General features: G+C 36.0%; 1 protein-coding gene across 2 annotated transcripts in view; it reads right to left on the bottom strand.

The window, feature by feature from the left end:
* The window catches only part of EXOC6B (exocyst complex component 6B), a 676,956-nt gene that overhangs the window by 293,346 nt on the left and 358,010 nt on the right, over nt 1-25,600 (bottom strand). For both annotated transcript variants that reach the window (XM_003922614.4, XM_010333467.3), the window contains 2 exons: nt 16,744-16,878; nt 4,564-4,743 (listed from right to left, as the gene is read on the bottom strand). In XM_003922614.4, the coding sequence (XP_003922663.1) occupies nt 4,564-4,743; nt 16,744-16,878 (315 nt within the window). The remainder of the gene's footprint in view (nt 1-4,563; nt 4,744-16,743; nt 16,879-25,600) is intronic.

Here is a 25,600-nt window from a genome sequence, read left to right as displayed (position 1 = left end):
AAGTGGTTCTACAGTAAGAGTGGTAGGATCAACTCTGTCCACACTGAGAGGTTACATAGTATTTAGGTAAAAATGGCAGTTTACAATAAACAAAAAAGGGAGAAATAAATCTCAACTAATTACTTACAGTATAGCCTTGCAAGAAAGTTCACAACTCTACAGGTAGAAAAAGCATGTACTTTAACTCAGACAAGCACCAGTCTAATCCACATTACTGCTTCTAAATGACCTGGAGGTTAAAGTAAGGAGTACAAAGTGTGGTGCTGAAATATAACAGCATGATGAAATGAGGACAGGTAGGCTGGCAAAAACAATTAAAAAATATAAATTAGGCCAGGTGCAGTGGCTCACGCCCATAATGCCAGCACTTTGGGAAGCCGAGGTAGGCGGATCATGAGGCCAAGAGATCAAGATCATCCTGACCAACATGGTGAAACCCCATCTCTACTAAAAAATACAAAAATTAGCCGGGCGTGGTGACGCGCACCTGTAGTCCCAGCTACTCAGGAGGCTGAGGCGGAAGAATCACTTGAAGTGGAAGGCAGAGGTTGCAGTGGGCCAAGATTGCACCACTGCACTATAGCCTGGTGTCAGAAAGAGACTCCATCTCAAAATAAATAAATAAATAAATAAATAAATAAATAAAATATATATATATATATATGTATGTATGTATGTATGTAAAAATTAGTTATCAAAGACACTAATTCTTGAGATAGAAAATAATTATTCTACATACCACCTCCACACCCCCCATTATAAAAGCAGCAAATGTTTCAATTCAGAAAACATTTTCTAAAAACACAAACAAAAAGGAAAACCTAAAAGCTACATAGAAATAAGAATAAACCACGGAGTAGACAATTCTAGACTTAAACCATACATAATATAGATATTTAATGTGTGTATATATGTATTAATTAGAATAAGATCATATCTGTTTTTCCACTTAAAAAATAATGAATGTATTTTAATAAGTAAATATACATTTACATTAATTTAATGAATGAATGACATCACATTATATGAATATACAGTAATTTAGTTTGTGAACACATTTGCTTAATAGACTTTTAATTTATATCAACTCCTTGCTATACAAATACAATATTGTATTAAATATAGTTATATCTGAATTTTATAATACACCCATGATTATTTCATTAAGTTCAAAATTCCAAAAGGGGAATTACATAGTAAAAGATAAGTAAATTTTAAAGGATTTCTGCAGCATATGGAAAAACTGACCTCTAAAAAGACTATAATAACTAAGACCCCTGCCAGCAATCTATCAAAATACCTATTTCAACAATTATTTCTCATAAATATTGAATGTTACCATTTTCTTATTTCTAACTAGTTTATAGTCAAAAATATCACAAGTTTAATATGTATGTCTTATTAATAGAGTTACAGACTTTTTCATGTTATTAATAATTGATTTTTTTACCAAATATTGTCCATTTGTGTTTACAAATAAATTTCAAAATTATTTCAATAAGATTCCTCCCTAAACAAATTTACTTGGTATGCATAGCAATTCAATTTGATAAAACTTTCTACAAAATGAAATAGTCCCATACTGGAATACCAGATACATTTGTGCATAAGGAAGTCTCTTTTATGTTACTCTGTGATGTTGTCACATTATTTCTACATTTATTTGTAAGTAGCTGCATAGAGAAATTATATCTATGTCTCAATAATAAACATTTTTGACAATATATTTTCTATGTGGGTATTGCTAATATAAGAAAAGTTTACTTGTTTTCTAAGTGAACCATCTAACCTAAATTCTTATTGGTCTTGATGAATTTTTAGTATTTTCTATGTAGATAATACCCTATAAATAATAATATGCATGTGCTATAGTTTGAAATGTTTGAGCCTCTCCAAAATTCATATTGAAATTTAATCCCCAATGCAACTTTTATATATTTTTTTAATTTTTGTGGGCGGCCTTTTCAGAAGTGATTACATCCCTCATTAATTGGATGAGTGCCCTTAAGAGATTGAGGGAATGAGTTTGTCATTTTTGCCTTCTTTACTATGTAAGGAGGTGTCATTTATGCGGAAAAGGACTTCATCAGACACTGAATCTGCTGACATCTTGATGTTGGACTTTTCATTTATTTCTCCAGAACTGTGAGAAATAAATTTCTGTTGTTTATAAATCTCTCAGTCTAAGGTATCTTATTATGGCAACAGGAATGAACTAAGACATGCATGGCTCATAATAATACAATTTATTCTTTTTTTACATTTATTTGATAGAACTTCTAAAGCATTGATGAGAACCATCTTCACCCAATTCCTGAAGTCAATGAAAATAAATGTTTTATTGTTCTACTGTTAAATCTATAGTGGCTACTAAATTTCAAAAAGATGTTCTTTATCATGTTATTGAAATATTATACTGCTTGGAATTTAGTAAACTTTGTTTTTAAATCAAGAATGTAGGCTGGATGTAATAAAATATCTTTCTAGAATACATCAAGATACTTTATCTTTTTCAGTTAGTAATGTGATAAATTATAGCAACAGATTTTTTTTAGATATCAAACCATCCTTTCATTTCTGGAATAAATCCTACACATGAGTACTAAATTACTTTCTTAAAATACTTGGAATTGACTTGTTAATATTTTATCTTTTTAATTTTTATCCATAATTGTGAGATTAACTCAGAGTTTTTTTGTGTGTGCTCTTTTTGTCTGGCTTTGGTATCACAAGGAAGCTTGATAAAATGACATAATTTTCTGCAGGTAAATGCTCCCAGTAGGAAAAACCAGAAGAGGAAGTAAAACACGTAGAGAAAACATGTTAAAAGACATCAGGTGCTGTGAATCAAGGAAAACAAAAGGGAATGAAACTGCAGAGAGACAGAACCTTTTAAAGGCGAGCTGAGGATCTGCAGCTTTCCCAGTGGGCATTTGAGACACGTAAGCATGGGCAACTGAGAAGCTTAAAACCAGGCAGAGACTAACTACTAGAGGGTTAAAACAAACCATGAAATCTTTGCTGCTTCCAGTGGACTACAGTGCCACAATTAGAGATTTGAGGACCAGTTTTTACCTTCAAGACATTTACTGAAATCTAAAGAATCTCTTAAAAGCAAGGAGATTTCTCACAGTTTCACAGTGTTTCAGAGAAAAAGACTCACTAATAGAAAGATGCCTAAAAATGACGGGAACTATTTTAGTTCATTCAGAATAATGTAACAAAATCTCACAAACTGGTAGCTTATAAACAACAGAATTCTCACAGTTCTGGAGGCTTGGAAGTCCAACATCAAGGTACCAGCAGATTTAGTATCTGACAAAGGTCTATCTCCTAGTGCAAAAAAAAAAAAGAGTTGTCTTCCTGTATCCCTTTATCCTCACATGGCCAGAAGGAAGATGGCAGCTCTTGGAAGTCTCTTTTATAAGTATACTAATCCCATTTGTAAGGCTCTACCCTCATAGTCTACCACCTCCCAAGGCATCTCCAAATGTAATCACACTGGTTATTAGATTCAACATGACTTTTTGGGGTACACATTCAGATCATAGGAGGAGCTGAAACCTTATTAGGGATGGTAAATTAACACTGACAACTCCCAACCACTTTTTTTCTTGTCAGCAATTGCTGATGCTGGGTACTGCTATGTCTCCTTCTTAAGATATTTGCCAGATTCTAAAACCAAGGAGTACAGGAAGCTAAATAGATAAGTTTTCTGTGAAAAGTAGGAATTTCTATAGTCCTCTCTGGTGCTAAAAAGACAATGACATATCAGGCAGTTTTTAAAAATTCTGCAGAACCATATCCTCCCAACAACGGCAAACAAAGTGCATTATAACTGCAACCCCATATTAAACCAAATTAGTCCATGATGGCACTAAGGTGGTCAGCTTCAAACCACAACCCACCCATCTGCCCATTCTATATACTTAGTAAGGGAAAACATGAACCTATTTTTGGTGGAAGGTAACACCACCTGGAATCTCCATGCATTTTACACAATGTCTAACATCAACCAAAAAATATTAGAAAGAGACAGGACCACATGACTGAAAGCCAAGAGAAAAAAAAAATCCACCAATATGTGTATGTATAATGTATATAAGAAGCAGTAAAGAATGATTTCAAAAGTCTACAATTAATATGCTTAAGAAAATAGAGAAAAGATAGACAAGTTAGATAAAAAGATGGAGCATTTCATCAATTTCAGTTTATATAAAAATATTAAAGAATATTATAAAACTAAAATATGCATACCTGAAATTCTAACTTTCTTTTCTAATTCTACCAAGGCTTTTATAATGTCTTTGTACTAATTACCTTGAACATCATAGGAAGATAAGCAGATATAATACCAGGAACCATTTTTAGAATGAAAAAAACACGAAGATCAATGAAAAAATGATGGAAGTAGCCTCTAAATATGAATAAGAGTTCATAAATATAGCATGAGCTTTTATATACTAAAGTTCTTCCTGGGTAGTTACAGCAGAAACTAATATCTTTCATTTTACGGAAACTTTTTTATATATAAAGGACAAAGTAAGAGTAAATGTCACTTACAGGAAGGTGTGTAAATACAGCAAAGGTGCTACGAAGAAAGGCAATGAGGTCTACCAGGTAATCACTAGCTTTGTTGCCCAAATCTCCAGTCATCCAGTCATAGTCTGCCAGCTGTAGGAACTGGTCAATCTTCTGGTTTAAGTTGGTATAAATTTCTTCTTCAGCTGCATGTCTAGCATCCTGTGAAAAAAATATAAAATTTGAAAAATCACTCCGATTTTAATATGAACAGTGCAGACATTTCTATGAGCTTAGAGTCATCTTACACTTACATCCGTTAAGTATCTAGGAACATAACTGGGGATACTGAGTCATATCACAATCGTCTTTAATATTTTTTCTTTTTTAAAAGCATTGTGTAGTTTTAATAAATTTTTTTGTTTGCATCCTAAGAGATGCTAAAATAAAAGCAGTACCCAGATCATACAAGTTTTAGATATCTATATAAGGGATTCATGAAGTATACTAGCATATTAAAGGTCTAAGAGATGTGGTGGGATTCATTTTTCAGGACAAAATAAATTCTCAGGACAAATGATCATACATTACTTCATGACATCAGTATTCCAATGCTAAAATTCCATCAACATAGACTTGTACAGAGTAACTTATGGATTACTTGCCACCACATTCAATATTCCCTTTCAGTCTGATCTTCCTTAATTTCTGTTAAATACTCCCTATTTAAAACTCTGTCTTCCTGTGGAATTCATGAGACGGTTTTCTCCTGGCTTTTCTTTCACTTCTCTGGACACAAATCTTCTAACTTTCTTTGGGTGATTTAATTAATTCCTATAGCTTCCAGTATCTTTATCTTCAGTACAGATCTACTCCAAAATCATTCTGATTTCAAGAACCATATAAGCTAGTGTTTCATGGACATCTCTGACTCAGACAAACTTTGAAATAAGTGGCCAGGCGCGGGGGCTCGTGCCTATAATGCCAGCACTTTGGGAGGCAAAAGTGGGCGGGTCACCTGAGGTCAGGACTTCAAGACCAGCCTGGCCAACATGGTGAAACCCCCTCTCTACTAAAAATACAAAAATTAGCCAGGCATGATGGTACATTCCTGTACTCTCAGCTACTCAGGAGGCTGAGTCCGAAGAATTGCTTCAACCCAGGAGGCAGAGGCTGCAGTGAACTGAGATCATACCACTGCACTCCAGCCTAGGCAACAGAGTGAGACTCATTCTCAAAAAACAAAAGTAGGACCAGGTTGAAACTCCTCATGTTTATCACTCTTTACCTGTTCAGTTCAGACCAAAGCAGAGATCTAATCAACATATTAAATTCCATTCTTTCCTCCACAGTCAGAAAATGAGTTCTGTAAACTCTCTCTTAAATTTCTCTGTAATTTGTACTGTTCTCTACATTTTCACATTTTTAAAATCTGAGTAATTTTACAATATATTTACATACTATAATATAGTCAGTGACTATATTTACTTACATGAACAATGCTTTATAAAATTTGATTGATAAATAAAAATTATACAAAATTATATATATTTGTTATGTACAATTTGATGTTTAGAAATATACATACACTGTTAAATGGCTAAACTGAGCTAAGGTTAGTGTAAAAGAAACTGCGTTTAATGGCAAAAAGCACAATTACTTTTGCATCAACCTAATAATTAACATATGCATTAAGCCACATACTTATTTTATGAGGTAGGAATACTTAAAAGTACGCTGCTAGCATTTTTCAAGAATATAATACATGGTTATTAACTATAATCATCATGTTATAGATTTCTTGAGATAATTCCATCTATCTAACTGAAAATTTTTATCCTTTGACCAAAAACACCCCAACCATATTCCTCAGCTCTGGTAACTACCATTTGATTCTGTTTCTATGAAGTCAACATTTTTAGACTCTTCATATGAGATTATGCATATTCTTCTTTCCATATCTGCCTTATTTCACTTAATATAATGTCCCCATGATGTATCCATGTTGCTGCAAATGGCAGGATTTCCTTCTTTTGTAAGGCTGTATAGTATTCCATTCTGTATACATACTATATTTTCTTTATGCATTCACCAGTTGGCAGACACTTAGGTCAAATCAATATCTTGGCTATTGTGGAAAATGTTGCAATGAACACGGGAGTGCAGATATCTCACTGACATACTGATTTCATTTCCTCTGGAAATATACCCAGTAGTGCAATTGCTGAAACATATAATACTTCTATTTTCAATTTTTCAGGGAACCTCCATACTGTTTTCCACAATGGCTATAAATAATTTACATTCCCAACACTGTATAAGTGCTCCCTTTTCTCCACATCCTCTCAAATTAATGAAATTATATTGGTAAGCATTACCATTTGTCTTTTTGATAATAGTCATCCTAACAGGTGGCAAGTGATATATCATTGTAGTTTTAGTTTGCATTTTTCTGATGACTAATGATGTTGAATTTTTTTTGTATACCTCTTGGTCACTTGCATGTCTTCTCTTGAGAAATGTCTATTCAAATGCTTTGCCCATTTTCTCATTGGGTTGTTTTCTAGCTACTGAACTGTTTTAGCTCTTTATATATTCTGGAAATGCATCCCTTGTCTGCTGTATCATTTGGAAATATATTCTGCCATTCATTTTTTTTTCTTTTTTTTTTCTTTTTTTTTTTTTTGAGACAGGGTCTCATTCTGTCATCTAGGCTACAGTGAAGTGGCACAATCTTGGCTCACTGCAACCTCTGCCTCCTGGGTTCATGTGATCCTCCTGCCTCAGCCTCCTGAGTAGCTGGGATTATAGGAGCATGCCACTATGCCTGGCTAATTTTTGTATTTTTAGTAAGATTGGGTTTCTCCATGTTGGCCAGGCTGGTTTCAAACTCTTGACCTCAAGTGATTCCCCCACCTCTGCCTCCCAAAGTACTGGGATTACAGGCATGAGCCACCACACTCTGCCTATTCTGCCACTTCGTAGGTTATCTTTCAACTGTTGATTGTTTTCTTTGCTGTGCAAAAGCTTTTCTGTTTGATATAAGCAATCTCATTTGTCTTTTTTAACATTTGTTGCTTATGCTTTTGGGGTCATAGCTTAAAAAAAAAAAAAACTCATTGCCCAGGCCAATGCTATGGAGCTTTTTGCCTATATTATTTTGTGGGAGTTTTAGTTTCAGGTCTTATGTTTAAGTCTTTAATCCATTTTATGTTTTTATCTATGGTGTGAGGCGAGGAAAGAATTTCATTCTTGTAAATGTGGATATCCAGTTTTCCCAATACTGCTTTTTTCAGAGACTATCCTTTCCCCTTTTGTGTGTTCTTGGCATCTTTGTCAAAAATTAATTGACTAAACATAAGTAAAATTATATAAGAACTATTTTGTTCCACTGGTCTGTGTGTATGTTTTTATGCCAGAATCATGCTATTTCGATTATTATGACTTGCAGTAGATTTTGAAGTCAGGTAGACTGATGTCACCAGCTTTGTTCTTTCTGCTCAAGATTGCTTCTGCTATTTGAAGTCTTTAGTGGTTCCATATGAATCTAACTATTATTTACTCCATTTCTGTGAAAAATGTCATTAGAATTCAGATAGGAATTGCAATGAATATGTAGATCACTTTGGATAATATGGAAATTCTAACAATATTAATTCACAATTAATACACAAACTAGAATATATTTTGCTTTATGTCTTCAATTTTTTCTTCAATGTTTTATAGTTTTCAACAAGTCTTCTAAATACTTCAATAAGCACTTCTATACTTTCATCTTTACATTACTTGTATAATAATCTTTAAAGTGTCCTTGAATTTCTGTTTTGCTAAAAGTCTTTTTCAGTAAAGGTCTTCAGTTTTTAGTGTTTTAGGTTTAAAGAACAGTTAAGCAGAAAGTACACCTCATCTGTATATACCACCACACTCCATGCTTTTACTCTTATTTAAAATTGGTGTAGTACAATTTTTACAATTAATGAAATGATGTTGGTATTTTATTATCAACTAAAGTCCTTAGTTTACATTAGGGTGTAATCATTGTGATACACAGTTCTATGAGTATTTAAAAATCATAATGTCACTAATTCACCATTACAGTATCATTTAGATAGTTTCACTGCCCTAAAAATCTACTGAATTCCACCTATTCATCCATCCAGGATTTTCTCTACTGACTTCCTCTACTGGTTTTCATTTTCATTGATTTCTGCTCTAATTTTTATTATTGTTATTATTATTACATACTTTGGATTTAAATTGTTCTTTACCAAGTTTCCTATGGTGTAAGTATAGATTATTAAATTTGGATCTTTCTTCTTTTTAATATATGCTGTTAATGGTACAAATTTCCCTCTGAGTAATGCTTTCACTGCCTCTCACAAATTATAGTAAGTTGTATTTTAATTCTCATTTATTTTGATATACTATTTCTCATGAGACTTTTTCTTTGACCACGTTTTTATTTTGAAATATGTTGCTTAATCTCCAAATAATTTGGTATTTTCTATCTTTCTGTTACTTATTTCTAGTTTAATTTCATATCGTCTGAAAGCAATGTTAATATTATTTCTACTTAAAGGATGTTCTATTGTCTAGAACATGGTGTGTCTAGGTGAATATTTTGCATAAGTTGTTGTTGGACAAAACATTCAATAAAAGTCCATTCGATTCACTTGATTGATGGTGTCATTCATTTCAACCATATATACTGATTTTTCTGCTTCCTGAATTTGTCAGTTACAGTAAAAGTACTCAAGAAATTTTAACAAGAATAGGCGTTAACATATAAAATAACTTTTTAATATCTTTCAAAATACTCATATTTTTCCTCCTTTTATCTTCTAATCATTCATGCATTCCTAACCTTACTTCAATCCCTCATTTATTTGTATGTACTTTTAGATTTTGCTCTGGATTGTTTTGGTTATTCATGTTCTTTTCTGGTTTTCTATGAATTTTATGATTGTGTTTTCTAGGACACTGATACTTTGATAGGGAATGTATTGAATCTACAGATTGCTTGTGAAACTATGGTCATTTTCATGATATTAATTCTTCTGATCTATGAGTATGGTATTTCCATTTATTTGTTTCCTCGTCCATTTCTTTCATTAGTGTTTTGTAGTTTTAATTGTAGACATTTTTCACCTCCTTGGTTAAACTTACTCCTGGGTATTTTAATGTTTTGAAGCTATTGTAAATGAAAACTGCCTTCCTGATTTCTTTTTTACTGTTTCATTATTGGAGAATAAAAAGGCTACTGATTTTTGTGTGTTGATTTTATATTCTGCAAATTTACTGAATTTGTTTATCAGCTCTAAGAGTTTTTTGATGAAGCCTTCTAGTTTTTCTAAATTAAAGATCATATCATCAGCAAATAAGGATAATTTAACTTCCTGTTTTCCCATTTGGATGCCATTTATTTCTTTCTCTTCTCTGACTGTCCTAGCTCAGACTTCCAACACTGTGTTGAATAGGAATTGTGAAAATGAGCATAATTGTCTTGGGGAATGGTTCCAGCTTTTACCCATTCTTAAAAAAAGGCAGTCAACCTCTCCCTATTCAAGATATTGTTAGCTATGGGTCTTCCCTATGTGGCCTTTATTATTGTGAGGTATGTTTCTTCTATACTTGGCTTTCGGGAGTTTTAATTGTGAAGGGATGTTAAATTTTATCAAATGTTTTTCTGCATCTATTAAGATAATCATATTGGGTTTTGCCCTTCATTCTGTTGATGTGAAGCTCCACATTTACTTATTTGGATATATTAAACCATCCTTGCACCCTTGGTCTAAATCCCACTTGATCATGGTATATTATCTTTTAATTGAATTCAGTTTGCTATTATGTTGCTGATAATTTTTGCATCTATTTTCATCAGGGATATTGGTTTGTAGTTTTCTTTTGCTATTATTGGTCCTTGTCTGGTTTTGGTCTCAGGGTAATGCTGACCTTACAGAGTAAGTTAGGGAAAAGTCTCTCTCCTAACTTTTTTTTAAAGATAAATACAATTTTTAATGTTTTAGCCAACATATGATATTAGCTAATACCTCATGGTACAACATCCATTTAGGACAAGGTAAATCATTGACAACTATGGCTATAAACCTAAGTTTCCACTTGATAAAATAGTTTTAATTTTTTTTGGCTGAATTCCTATTAGATATCACTATATAGTTACTGTTTTGTACACGGTGATGCAGTTGATAAAAAGTACATTAAAAAAAAAAAAAACTGTCAACTCAGTAATTTTCCTGCTATTGCCCTGTGTTTATGTTCTCTTATTCCACAGTTTCTTTGATGGAATTTTTTAAAATACTTTAAGTTCTGGGGTACGTGTGCAGAACGTGCAGGTTTGTTACATAGGTATACATGTGCCATGGTGGTTGGCTGCATTCATCACCCTGTCATCTACATTAGGTATTTCTCCTAATGCTATCCCTCCTCTAGCCCCTCACCCCCCGACAGGCCCTGGTGTGTGACATTCCCTTCTCTGTGTCCATGTGTTCAAATCACTCATCTCCCACTTATGAGTGAAAACATGCGGTGTTTGGTTTTCTGTTCTTACGTTAATTAACTGAGAATGACAGTATCTTTTGCTGTGCAGAAGCTCAGTCCCAACTGATGCACATTAATGTTAGTGTTAGTTGTGTTCAGCCAAGTGGGCTAGTCTCCAGGCCTACAGGTGGTGCATGCAGGTAGGTGCCAGCTGCGGTAATAGCATTCATGTGGGTAGGCCCAACTTCAGGCACCTGGGGGAGTATTCACGTGCCAACTATGGTGGACTGGGCTAGGTGATCCCCTTACTTCCTGATTGTGTGCTCTGGCATAGGGGTTGGTGGTGGCAGGGCAAAGCTGAGCTAAGCTTGTCCTCAAGCCTCTTGATGAGTGCAGGCACGGTTGCAGTAGTTAGGGGTGAGGCCATCCCTAGAAGAGTGAAATTCTCTAGTGATAGGTGGCAGTAGCTGTGCTACTTCCCTGCCACTGGGGAGGGCAGTGTCACCTTCAGTATTCGGCAGCCTAGGTCAGCAGGTGGAAAACATACATACCATTTTTACCACAGCCCAAGTGGCACTCTTTCCTCAGCCCTTCTGCAGTAGCTGACACCTTACTCATGCCTCAGTTGCAATGGCAGCAGCCTGCATTGTGATAGCATCTCAGCCCCTGGTGTGGGTGGCCCCTGGTCACTGGTGCCTAAGCTGTGAGACAGCAAGCGTGCTTCTCCTGCACCTAAGCCCCAGTGCCAGTGGTCTGCAGAATAGTGTGCTCTGTTGGAAGCAGGGCTCTAAAATGGCTCCTTGCTATGGTTGCTTAGGTCTCACGGAATGTGTGTGACTCAGTGTGAGCTCCTTCCCTGGACCAGTGTCATCACACAATCTCCCAGCATCTTCCTATGTGAGCTTCAGGGCAAGTGAGGTTCAAGAGAGTCTCCTGTGACCAGATTCCAGGAGTTCATAGTGGAAACGGACACCACTGACAGTCTCTCACTAACATTTTCGTCATATTAAGGAGTCTCCCTCAGCTCCTAGCTGATCCTACTGAGCAGACTACTCGCTTCCTTCCCCTTCATTTTTTAGGCATTTACTGTCACTTTTCTGTTGAATTCCAGTGTTCCCTCTCAGATGATCTATTTGAAGTGTGATCATCTACTCATTATGTTGGTTCTTCCTAATGGAGGAGGCGAATATGAAATATCTCTAGTCAGCTATCTTTAAGCTTTCCTCGTCCATATATTTTCCTTATCACGTCATATCTATTTCCCTACAGACCCTCAAATTTATTAGCACAGTTACATAAAGACTTTTAGGAAATCAATTTCCTCTCATCCTAAACTGTAATTGTGATTGATGTTGTTTCTTCCTTCTTTCCTTTCCTTTCCTTTCTTACTTTCATCTTTTATTTTCTTCTTTAGTTCTTTCCTTCCTTTCAACGAGGCATATTAGAATGTTTATTTTTTAAAATGCAACACTCCTTCATTTGAAGTCTTTCAAAGAATTCAGACTAAAGTCCAAATTATCTATTAATATAAAACAAAGTGCTTCTCAAGTTGGCATTTATCTATTTCTGTATCTCACTACCATCCTAATTCTATGTTGAATACTGGCTTTATTTTACCATTTCATCTTTGCACATGAAGTTAAAATATCCCTCACTCCCTCTATATCCATTCTCTGCCTGGAAATATCCTGCTGGTTCCAAGATCCATTTCAATTTATACATGTCTGGGAAATCTCTGGAGATTCTAAAGCTGGGACCTCATTCTCTTCGGAATTCTGCTCTTTTGAACCTGTCCATGTTGAAGTCCCCTGGATCTCAATCCTCACACCTTTCCTCTATCTAACTCAAATCCCAGAAGAAAGTCCATCCTATCGCACCAAATATCATCTTTACACTGCTGAACTCTAAATTTTTATCTTCAGCTATGATTTTGTCCTGCCAATTTAATACTTCTATAGAGCTATCAATTAAATATCTCAAGCATAATGTATCAAAAATGGAAGTCTAAATTTTATTTCTGCTCTCCCAATGCACTGTTCTCTAAGTTTTCCCCATCTCAGTAAACAGTATTCATCTAGTTTGCTCAGTTCAAAAGTTTTGGAACTACCCTTGACTCCTCTCCTTTTCTTAATACACACATGCAATCTAGTAGTAAGACCTGCCAATCTATACCTTCAAAGGTATTTCTTACCACTTCTACCTCTACCACTAGTCCAAGTGACCATTATCTCTTGCCTGGAATACTGCAACTACCTCCCAATTAGACTTTCTTCTTTTTCTTTTATTAAATTACAGTATATTTATTTCTACATAAAAATCAGTATCACATTAAATGATAATTCAAATCATTACCCACCACAACTTAATCTTCTAATGACTTTGCATCTCATTTCAGAATATAATGTACAGTATCGAAATCATCTAACTCCTTAATACTTCATCTCTTATCATCTCTACCACTAGTGATAGATACATCAATGCAAGATTGGCCCCCTTGCTATTTCTTGAACACACCCATATCTACCACTGTGCTGTTCCCTTTGACAGGAATGCATATCCATCAGAAATCCAAATGATTTAATTTCTCACTTCCTTCAGGTCATTTATTATTTTTCCTAGTTCTTATCACTATTTGCCATTGTATTAGATTTCTATGTTTGTTTATCATCTACTAATTCATTAAAATATATCTGTAAAGTCAGGAGACTCATTTTTTTTTGTTCATGCCTAAAACTTTCCCTAATTTGTAGTAGATTTACTGTAGTAAAACTTATTAAATAAACGAGGGATTGAATACATCTAATGTATAATTCCAGTATAGTGTCTCTCTTACCTGTAGATCATAAACTTTAAGTCCAGGGACAAAGTACTTATTCTGTCTCTCCCCAAGAATCTACCAGATGGTCACACAGTAGATATGAAAGCAGTATTTATAATGGAGTAAATTAATAAACACTTTCCTTCTCTTTTGTAAGAGAGTGAGGAAAATCTGATGAATAAGAAAAGCTAAGGATGCCAGCTTGATTATGTCACACATGGCAGAAATAAGAGGGAACTCTGCAAGAAAATACCTTAAAGACCTTCAGACTTTCTACCCCTTTTCCAGCATAAAGGTTTCCATCTGAAAGGGAAAGTTTTCTGGAAACAGTAGCTTAGGAAAATACACAACATGTAGCTGTTATAACTGCCATGTTTATATTGAGTTCTGGGTTAGCTAGTCTGAAACAGCCCTGGTAAAAATAAATTTTCAGTGTGTTTTAAGCAATCAGTCTTTCCAATAAGCACGGTCAACATGACCTTTAGTGGTCTCCAGAACTTCTCCTTCACTAAGTATTTAACTGGCTATTCAGCCCCTATGGCTTCCTGGCTGCCTTTTATTTTCCTTCGGCATTTTTTCATGCTAGAGCAAAAACAAAATACACAAGCCATCCTTTGAGAGAATTTCTGAATGTAATTTGAAAAACCATTGATACAAAAAAAACTGAGATGGGTTGACAGAAGGAGTATCAGCACATACCACATATTCTTCATTTGAAAGACAAGTATAAAGGAACCTCACGTTCCAGTTCCCCAACTCTCTATTATCTACTTAACACTGAACTATTTATTTTTACATTTTCTTTCCTAGAGAAAATTTGGCTTTCACAGAAGAGCAAATATAAAAATATTTTTTTGATAAATTTATTGCCCAAGCTCCATAACAATGCTAGTATTTAAGAGTAATTATAATTCCTATTAAAATGCCTAAGGTCATTCTGAAGCTCTTAAAACTCTTGTATTTCATACTCATTCTCAGGGCTTTTTTATTAAATAATTACTTTCCTCACTAAAAGCACATCCATATTAATATTATTAGACATCCTTGAGAAATTTGGAAGTCATGATATGAACATAACATGATATGTAATGATTTTTTTATTGTACTTTAGGTCCTGGGGTACATGTGCAGATCATACAGGACTATTGCATAGGTACACACATGGCAATGTGGTTTGCTGCCTCCATCCCCTCGTCAGCTATATCTGGCATTTCTCCCCCATATTATCCCTCCCCGACCTCCCCATCCCCCCGCTGTACCTTCCCTGGCCCCCCTCAACAGACCCCAGTGTGTGATGCTACCCTCTCTGTGTCCATGTGTTCTCATTGTTCAACACCCGCCTATGAGGGAGAACATGGAGTGTTTGATTTTCTCTTCCTGTGTCAGTTTGCTGAGAGTTATGGTTTCCAGATTCATCCATGTCCCTACAAAGGACACAAACTTGTCATTTTTTATGGCTGCATAGTATTCCATGGTGTATATGTGTCACATTTTCCTTGTCCAATCTATCATCGATGGGCATTTTGGTTGGTTCCAAGTCTTCGCTTTTGCTATTTTATTTCTATTTTTAAATAATAATTTATAGCTACTTGATGAATGTGTAACTTAATCTAGCAGCTGACCTAATCACACAGATTCATAAATATTTTCTGATTCAACGCTGCATTTTTTCAAACAATAGAAAAATAGTAAGTCATACCAACAATTTTTATCTGCCACAAAGTATGAGAGCAGTATAAATCAAATTTGATTCTTCTCATGTGCCTACTGTCAAAATAATGTACCAAAAATAGAGAAACAGGATAAGCTGATGGAAAAAAGCAGACAACAGGTAACATAAATCATAGTTTCAACTCTACAACTGTGCATTTAATTAATATCAATTTCTGGATTTCAAAAGGGTAACAAAGAATATGTTTTAAAACTAAAACAATCAAATAACAACAATATAAACAAAAACTCATACCATGTAAGTAGCCTATACGTTACATCTACATTTTTAATGTTTGAGATGTTGTCCTATTACTTTTACTGCTTAATACCTATTTAAAGCTCACATAATACGAAAGAGTTTATTAAAGCTGCTCTGAGCTACAGCATTACCCTCCAGAAACTCATCTACCATCAATACTTCTTTTGTTCTACATGATTGTCATTTCTTCCCATTTGATCAAGCTCTAGATCAAAACTAGTGCTATGGATATGTGAAATTATAAAATTACTAACTAGAAACGCAGGGAAAGAAATTCCTCATTAAAAAGTAAGATTAAAAAATTGGTCACAGGGCCATGTGTGGTGGCTCATGCCTGTAATCCCAGGACTTTGCAAAGCCAAAGTAGGTGAATTGCTTGAGCCCAGGAATTCAAGACCAGCCTAGGCAACATGGTGAAACCCCATCTCTACTAAAAATACTAAAAATTGGCCAGGCATGATGGTACATGCTGGTAATCCCAACTACTTGGGAGGACGAAGCATGAGAATTGCTTGAACCCAGAAGGCAGACGTTGTGGTGAGCCAAGATTGCACCGCTGTACTCTATCCTGGGTAACAGAGCAAGATTGGTTTTAAAAAAAAAATTTGGTCACAGGATACAGCGAGCAGGGGGCAGCTTAGCAGAAAATCTGACTGTGATAGGGCTCAACTTAGGAAATGGTGATTTACATGTATAAAATATAAGGAAGGGTTTAGAGACACAGTTGTAGTTGTTTTGTTTTGTTTAAACACCCCAAAACTAGCAATGGTATTTATTTTTTCAAAGAAAATAGAGAAGGGAAACCAAACATATCATAAACACTTATTCTCAAAAGCATGTTATAAACCATCTTGCAGAAATAAGGTCATGTTAAGTAGAATATCCCAGACTGCATTCACCAGAAGCAGTTCCACAGAACTGCAGGGCCTCTCACCTTAAAAGTTGTGGTGCCATAGAGCTTGGTAGTGTGAACTGTCTCTGGAAGCACATTAGTGATGTTGGTGATAAATTCTTCCAAGTACTTACAGGATTTCTCCAAATGTGTTGTGTTGATAATAATCTGGACAAGCTAGAAAATAACAAGCACATGTAAAAGTCATTTGACTGTTCATCCCAGAATGAATGGCTCAATATGAATCTGCTGGTACAAGACAAATGAAAGGCATGATGGCTAAGGTGATCCACATTCTGGCAAAGCACATGTTAAAGCATGGGCATTCATTTTACCTCTTCTAGGAAGCCTTTGATATGGTCAGGTTTTGTGTCCCCACCCAAATCTCATCTTTAATTGTAATCTCCATAATCCCCATAATCCAATGTATCAAGGAACAGACCAGGTGGAGGTAACTGAATCATGGGGGTGCTTTCCCCCAAGCTCTTCTCATGATAGTGAGTGAGTTTTCATGAGATCTGGTGGTTTTATAACGGGCTCCTCCCTCTTTGCTCAGCACTTCTTTTTGCCACCTTGTGAAGAGGGTCCTTGCTTCCCCTTTGCCTTATGCCATGATTGTAAGTTTCCTGAGGCCTCCCAAGCCATGCCAAACTGTGAGTCAATTAAACCTCTTTCCTTATAAATCACACAGTCTCTGGCAGTTCTTTATAGCCACATGAAAATGGACTAATACATAGAGATCCAACATGGCCAATTAGGAGCAGCTCAGGATTGCAGCTCCCAGTGAAAGTGCAGAGGGTGAGTGGACGCCGCATTTCCAGACAGATTTTTGTTGCCCATGGACCAGGAGATACCCAGGCGGAGGAGCTCCACGGGTCATCAGCGCGACTCTTTTGGCCGGCACAGCTGTTTTGCTGGCTCCATGGCGCGACAGTTCTCAGCACAAAATACACGGGACTGGGTGCACTTTTGGCTGGTGATTGGAGCTCCTGGAAGGCAGAGTTGTCCATTCAGCTGATTAAAAAGGGGACTGAAACAGGAGCCAGACTGGGAGATTCCCAGGCAAAAAAGTACCACGAATCTCAGCGCAGCTGTGTCAGCCAGTGCAGTGGGTCGCTGCACAGGAAATCACACCAATCCCGGCACCTTTTCAACAGGTGACTGGAACACCTGGGAGAGAGTCAACTGTTCAGCTGAAAAAAAAAAAAGGCTCTGACACAGGGAGCCAGGTGAATCAGGCTCTGCTGGTCTCACCCCCACAAAAAAATAGCAATTCAAAATGCTGTGGGTGCACAGCAAGCACAGCTGAACCCGGGAAGGTTCAACTCTGTGGGGGAGGGGTGTCCACCATTACCAAGGCACTCCACCACTATAGAGGCAGGCTGCCTTCTTGCTGGGCAGGGTAGTCCCCCCAAAAAAGAAAACAAACAAACAAAAAAAATGGCAGCAACACAACGGAAACTCATAAATAAAGCCCTAACTCCCTGGGACAGAGCACCTAGGGGGAAAAAAAAGTGTTTATGGGTTCTGCTGCAGCAGACTTAAACATACCAGCCCAGTAGCTCTGAATGAACAATGGAGCTCACAGCTCAGCACTTGAGCACCTATAAAGGACAGACTGTCTCCTCAAGGAGCTCCCAGACCCCTGTAAACCCAAAGAATCACCTCATAAAGCAGAGCTCAGACTGACATTTGGCAGATGTCATTCTGCAGCCACAGAACTGTAAGGGATCACCTGCAGGTGATCCCCAGGCAAGCAGGGCCTGGAGTGGACCTCAGCAGTCCTAGGGCAGAGGGGCCTGACTGGTAGAAGGAAAACTAAGAAACAGAAATAACTTTATCATCAACAAACTGGACATCCACTCAGAGACCCAATCTGAAAGTCAGCAACTACAAAGACGACAGGTGGATAAATCCACAAAGATGGGAAGAAACCAGTGCAAAAATGGCTGATAACACCCGAAACCAGAATGCTTCTCCTCCTACAAAGGATCACAACTCCTCACCAGCAAGGGAACAAGGCCTGATGGAGAACGAGTGTGATGAATTGACAGAATCAGACTTCAGAAGGTGGATAATAATAAACTTCTGTGAGTTAAAAGAACTTGTTCTAACCCAATGCAAAGAAACTAAGAACGTTGAAAAAAGATTTGACGAAATACTAACGAGAATAGACAATTTAGAGAGGAATATAAGTAAATTGATGGAGCTGAAAATTACAACAGGAGGACTTCGCAAAGTATGCACAAGTTTTAACAGTCGAATTGACGAAGCAGAAGAAAGGATATCAGAGGTCAAAGATCAACTCAATGAAACAAAACGAGAAGGCAAGATTAGAGAAAGAAGAATAAAAAGGAATGAACAAAGTCTCCAAGAAACATGGGACTATGTGAAAAGACCTAATCTGCATTTGATAGGTGTACCTGAATGTGACGAGGAGAATGAATCCAAGCTGGAAAATACTCTTCAGGACATTATCCAAGAAAACTTCCCCAACCTAGCAAGGCAGGCTAATATTCAAGTCCATGTAATACAGAGAACACCACAAAGATATTCCTCAAGAAGAGCAACCCCAAGGCACATAATTGTCAGATTCACCAGGGTTCAAATGAAGGAGAAAATGCTAGGGGCAGCCAGAGAGAAAGGTCGGGTTACCCACAAAGGGAAGCCCATCATCAGACTCATAGCAGATTTCTTGGCAGAGACCCTACAGGCCAGAAGAGAGTGGGAGCCAATATTCAACATCCTTAAAGAAAAGAACTTTCAACCCAGAATTCATATCCAGCCAAACTAAGTTTCATAAGTGAAGGAAAAATAAAATTCTTTGTGAACAAGCAAGTACTCAGAGATTTCATCACCACTAGGCCTGCTTTACAAGAGCTCCTGAAAGAAGCACTACCCATAGAAAGGAACGACCAGTATCAGCCACTCCAAAAACAAATGGTAAAGAGCATCAACATAATGAAGAATTGCATCAACTAATGGGCAAAACATCGAGCTAGCATTAAACAGCAATATCAAATTGACACATATCGATATTAACCCTAAATGTAAATGGACTAAATGCCCCAATCAAAAGACACAGACAGGCAAATTGGATAAAAAGCCAAAACCCATTGGTGTGCTGTATCCAGGAAACCCATCTCACATGAAAAGATAGACAAATGCTCAAAATAAAGGGATAAAGGAAGATTTACTAATCAAATGGAGAGCAAAAAAAAAGCAGGAGTTGTAATTCTCATCTCTGATAAAATAGACTTTAAAGCAACAAAGATCAAAAGAGACAAAGAAGGACATTACATAATGGTAAAAGTATCAATGCAACAAAAAGAACCAACGATCCTAAAAATATATGCATCCAATACAGGAGCACCCAGATACATAAGGCAAGTTCTTAACGACCTACAAAGAGACTTAGACTCCCACACAATAATAGTGGGAGACTTTAACATCCCATTGTCAATATTAGACAGATCAATGAGACAGAAAATTAACAAGGATATCCAGGACTCGAACTCAGACCTGGAACAAGCAAACCTAATAGACATTTACGGAACTCTCCACCCCAAATCCATAGAACATACATTCTTCTCAGCACCACATCACACCTACTCTATAAGTGACCACATAATTTGAAGTAAATCACTCCTCAGCAAATGCATAGCATTTCACAAGTTTAAGTGAAATATTCATTGACGGCAAGCACAATTATTGGCCTAAAAAAGGTTTTTAATACCCATTTTTAGACTGCACTCCAGCTTGGGCAATGCAGCAAGACTCCCGATCTCTCTCCCTCTTTCTCTTCTTTCTCTCTCTTTTTCTTCTCCTCTCCCCTCCCCTCCCCTCTCCTCCTTTCCCCCACCTTCTTTCTTTCTTTCTCCTTCTTTCTTTCCTTCCTTCCTCAAAAAAAAAAATGGACTAATACAGCATTCAAAAATATTTTTTATTCACCGCTATTACGAGAACACTTATCACTCTATTTTAAAGGTATGTTTTCTTCTGTTTAAAAAAGATTAGATTAAGGACAAAAATTGCTACTGTTTTGCATGGTGCCTGCCAATTAAAACATTGCCAAATGAACTAAATAAATAATCACTAAATGAACAGGAATAATTAAAATGGCAACAAGATGTTTCAAAATTATGCATGATGAACAGAGAGATGTTAGGAGAGATTACGATATGTTAATAAACTCCATCAGTTTGTGGAAGAAAAAACATGGGAATCAAAGTAAAAGTAACCACGAAATTAACCACTTACTTTATTATTATTACTTATTTGATCACGGGAAAGTTTCTTAACTTTTATAACCCTATCTCTTTATCTGTAAAATGTCAATAATAATGTCTACTTTACAGAGTTATTGTGAGGATTAAATACTCTGTTGCTAACACTATTTATCTTTTCTTACATAGAACAGATTGTTAAAAAAAAAGGTTGTCTTCTACAAATGACTTGAAGAGAAGATAAAAAAGAATAACTATTATTGTCTGTATAGAATTAAGGATTCTGAAGAACTTCATGGTTCATTTTCCTACATTGTTTTCCCATAAACTTGGAAAAGTAGTTAAATGGACATAATGATAACTTCCATTTTATTATAACAGAAATGAAAATCAAGTGATTTTCTTTAGATCACATAGCCTAAATGGAACTAATACTACATCCCATACCTTCCAATTATGTACTCATCTAAATGACTTCTGCCAGTGCCTTTTAGCATAAGCATAATATGGTAGCCCTGACATGCTGCATGATTGTGTACATTAGACTAAAATATAAGATTCTGGGTCTGCAATCAACTAGACCACTCCATGTTCTGATTCTATTCTAGTAAGAAGAAGAGGGAAAAAAAGTGGTATCTATTACTTATTGCTTAACTATTAAACTATTAAAACTATTCACATTCCCTAGAGTGTAAAGGAAATATAAACAGGAAATAGAATCAAACTCTTTTTGTCTCACTTTACTAAATCTTTACTTTGCATTTTTACAAGAATATGTCTGATGGTGAGTCTGTGGCAGGTAGGGGGAGTTTTGCTGTTTAAGGCAATGAATTAATCTAAGTCTTTCGGTCTAGTGAGGTAGTGAGCCAGAGGGATGTGGGGTGGCAAATGACACAAAGCAGAAACTGGAACTAAAGATGAAGCTTATAATACATGACATTTCAAAACAATTTTTTAAAGTTGGAAATTTTATTTTAGTAAGAATTATGTTATGCTCTGGAATATTAAACAAAAATACAGATATGACTGTAATCAGAAAATACATTCTTACTTCTTCCACATCATCCAGCACAGGATGAAAGAACGTACTTCATTCTGAAAAAGTATATGTCCACTCATAATGACAATGTTCTAGTACTGGTTTCAACTAAGAAAAAGAATACCCTTCCACTCCACTAAGGATCATGCTGACAATCTTAGGAAAATAACTACTTTGAAACACAATAACAAAGGGCAAAAACACAGAGATACAATTCCAACAAATTCTCTTAGATTAAAAGTTAGGGCAACACTGGGACTAGATCTCCGTATTTTCCTTCACAACTCATCAGACAAGTTCATATACATTAGCTGCCTTTTCCATTCATTCCACAGTTTGAATTCAAGATTTTCAGTCTTGAACACAAGACTATTATATCCTATAAAACTACCAAAAACATCAACCTTTTAACTTTGGAGTGCTCTAGAAAAAGATAACCACCAAAATAAGCAATTCGTTACTCTCTTTTTCTCATCATTTTCACCTTCAAAGGAGGACTAAAATCATTTTAAAACATTTAAATTGTCTGAATTAAATCATTCTTCTTCCTGAGTGGGAAGGAGGCTACTGGCAAGGTTGTCTTAATGTGGAAGTCAGAAAATTAAGAGAGTTAATTTGGAGAACTGAAAAATTTCTATTTTAAAATCAGTATTATCTATGGAAACACATTCTGTCTATCAAAAGAAATCCTAATAATAAGGAGGAATCATGTCGTGTTATTAAAATAAAAAACACTAGCAGTCAAAGAGAAAATTGTCCTGTTTTACAGGATATTGGCAGTTAAATTTAAAAAAGGGAGGTGGCTTCACTGGGTACAGTAGTAATTTCCTATGATTTTTAAAGATCTGTCAACACAAAAGATCACCATGAATTACATCAATTGGTTGTCAGTCATTTTTTGAAATGTTTCATTGCTGAGCATAGAATAGACTATTAAGACACTGTTGGATTACAGCAGATACCATGTTATTTTCAGAGAGAATATTGTCTGTTAATGAGGTCTAAGTGATAACTACTCCTGAATGACAGCTACCAAAATCCTTACAAGGGCATTTACTAATGTAAAACCAGAAGCTTTGGGCATAATTTCAAATTGAAAGGTAAAATAAAGCAATTTCAGATAACTTTCATCAGAGTTTGAGTGCCCTTGATGATATTTTTACCAACCACTTCCCAGTATCTTACAATCTATAACACTGCAGTAATCCAAACTGTCCTAAACATTATTTCAATGACACAAATCTAACAATAGATCAAATATTGACTATCTCTCACATAAAGTTCTATGAGAATTGTCAAAAAAGAACATTATAAATCAAACCATCTCTCAGAACTAAATGACACAAGTCACTTAAGTGAAAAACCATTAAGAATCAGAAAATTTTTCTGTCTCTCCTACCTTGTATCAGAGAAAATCTAATGAGAAAGGCACAAAGCACACTGTGAAGGTCATTTCTTTTCCTTTTTTTAATTTTACGTTAAGTTCTGGGATACATGTGCAGAACGTGCAGGTTTATTACATAGGTATGTGGGCCATAGTGGTTTGCTGCACTTAATGACCCTACTGACCCACCTTCTAAGTTCCCTCCCCTCGCCCCCAACCCCCTAACCCCCAACAGGGCCCAAGATGCCCTGGTGTGTGTTGTTCCCCTCCCTGTGGCCATATGTTCTCATTGTTTAACTCCCACTTTTGGAGTGTGAACATGCAGTGTTTGGTTTTCTGTTCCTGTGTTACTTTCCTGTGGATGACAGCTTCCAGCTTCATCCATGTCCCTGCAAAGGACATAATCTCATTCCTTTTTACAGCTGCACGGTATTCCATGGTGTATATGTACTACATTTTCTTTAGTCTATCATTGAAGGACATTTGGGTTGGTTCCATGACTTTGCTACTGTAAACAGTGCTTCAATAAACATATGTATGCATGTGTCTTTAAAGTATAATGATGTATATTCCTTTGGGTTTGTACCCAGTACTGGGTTGCTGGGTCAAATGGTATTTCTGGTTCTAGATCCTTAAGGAATAGACATACTATATTCCACAATGGTTTAACTAATATACACTCCCAGCAATAGTGTAAAAGCATTCCTATTTCTCGTGGAGGTTATTTTTCCTCCAAGCCTGGTCAAAAACACCCCAATGGAACCTGAACCATGATGACATTATATTCTTGACAAACCCCAGAAAATAGCTTCATCATCTTCCATAGTTCAAAACTAAGCCCTAAATTCCAAGAAGAGGTTTCCATTCCCAACTATAAATTATTTCTGGAGTATACACATCTGCTATTAAAACTGCTTTTTAGCATGTTTCCCAAAACAAACAATTCAGTACAATAAAGCTTCAATAGGACTAATCCAAAGCAAGAAAATGAGAACTCACACTCCTCTTCACACCACCAATGCCTCTCAACTGTTAAATTTGTAAGACTAAAAACTAAATAGTATTGGTTCTCATTCACAAAAATGCTATCACTGAGACTTCAAGGGATTTGATCTCCATTTCACCTGGTCAGGGTACAAAAAATTGTGTCAATCACTCATTTTATACCATCTCCATGATTAAAATACCTAAAACACTAAAATTTATGAAACTATTGCTTATGAATTCCAAGATATAGTGCAAAGTTTATATTTGACAAGACTTAAGTACAAAACATTTTAACAATGTGAGCAATATCACTTCTGTTAACAAGAGAGAGAGGAGATAAAAGTATTATGGAAAATGAGAGGATAGAATCATGTGGTCATCAATCTAAATTATACTAAAAGCAAAGAATGAATACAAAGCATTGGTCATTTCTTCAGGTCTCTATTACCATATTAGGTGTGTGTCGTGCACTATATCACAGTGGTGCCCTGTGATCATAAAATTACAAATACTGAATAGGATATCACTAGAAGGAACTCTGAACTTCTTTCTCCATATTATAAATAATTAAATGTAAATAATAAAGTAGCAGATAAAAATAAACCCAATTCTTTAGAACTAGTATCAATATGAACTAATAATATTACAGCTTCCAGCTAAACATGGTTTAAGAAAATATACTATCACGCCTGAACGCGGTGGCTCATGCTTGCAGTCCCAGCACTTTGGGAGGCCAAGGCAGGTGGATCACCTGAAGTCAGGAGTGTAAGACCAGCCTGACCAAATTTCACATGGTGAAACATCATTTCTACTAAAAATACAAAAATTAGTTGGTTGTGGTGGCACATGCCTGTAATTCCAGCTACTTGGGAGCCTGAGTTAGGAGAATCTCTTGAACCCAGGAAGCGGAGGTTACATTGAGTCGAGATTGGGCCACTGTACTCTGGCCTGGGAGACAGAGTAAGATGAAAAAGAGAGAAGAGGGAGAGGAGAGGGGAGGGTTGGGGTGGGGAGGAGGAGATAAAGAAAAAGAGAAAGAAAGAAAGAGAAAGAAAGAAGAAAGAAAGAAAGAAAGAGAAAGAAAGAAGAAAGAAAGAAAGAAAGAGAAAGAAAGAAGAAAGAAAGAAAGAAAGAAAGAGAAAGAAAGAAGAAAGAAAGAAAGAGAAAGAAAGAAAGAAAGAGAAAGAAAAAGAAAGAAAAGAAAGAAAGAAAAAAGAGGAAGGAAGGAAGGAAGGAAAAGAAAGAAAGAGAAAAATATATAAT

Source organism: Saimiri boliviensis, chromosome 1, assembly GCF_048565385.1.
Source record: "Saimiri boliviensis isolate mSaiBol1 chromosome 1, mSaiBol1.pri, whole genome shotgun sequence".
NCBI classification, from domain to species: domain Eukaryota; kingdom Metazoa; phylum Chordata; class Mammalia; order Primates; family Cebidae; genus Saimiri; species Saimiri boliviensis.
Note: the sequence above shows the minus strand (reverse complement) of the source record. Positions and strands in the feature narration are given on the sequence as shown.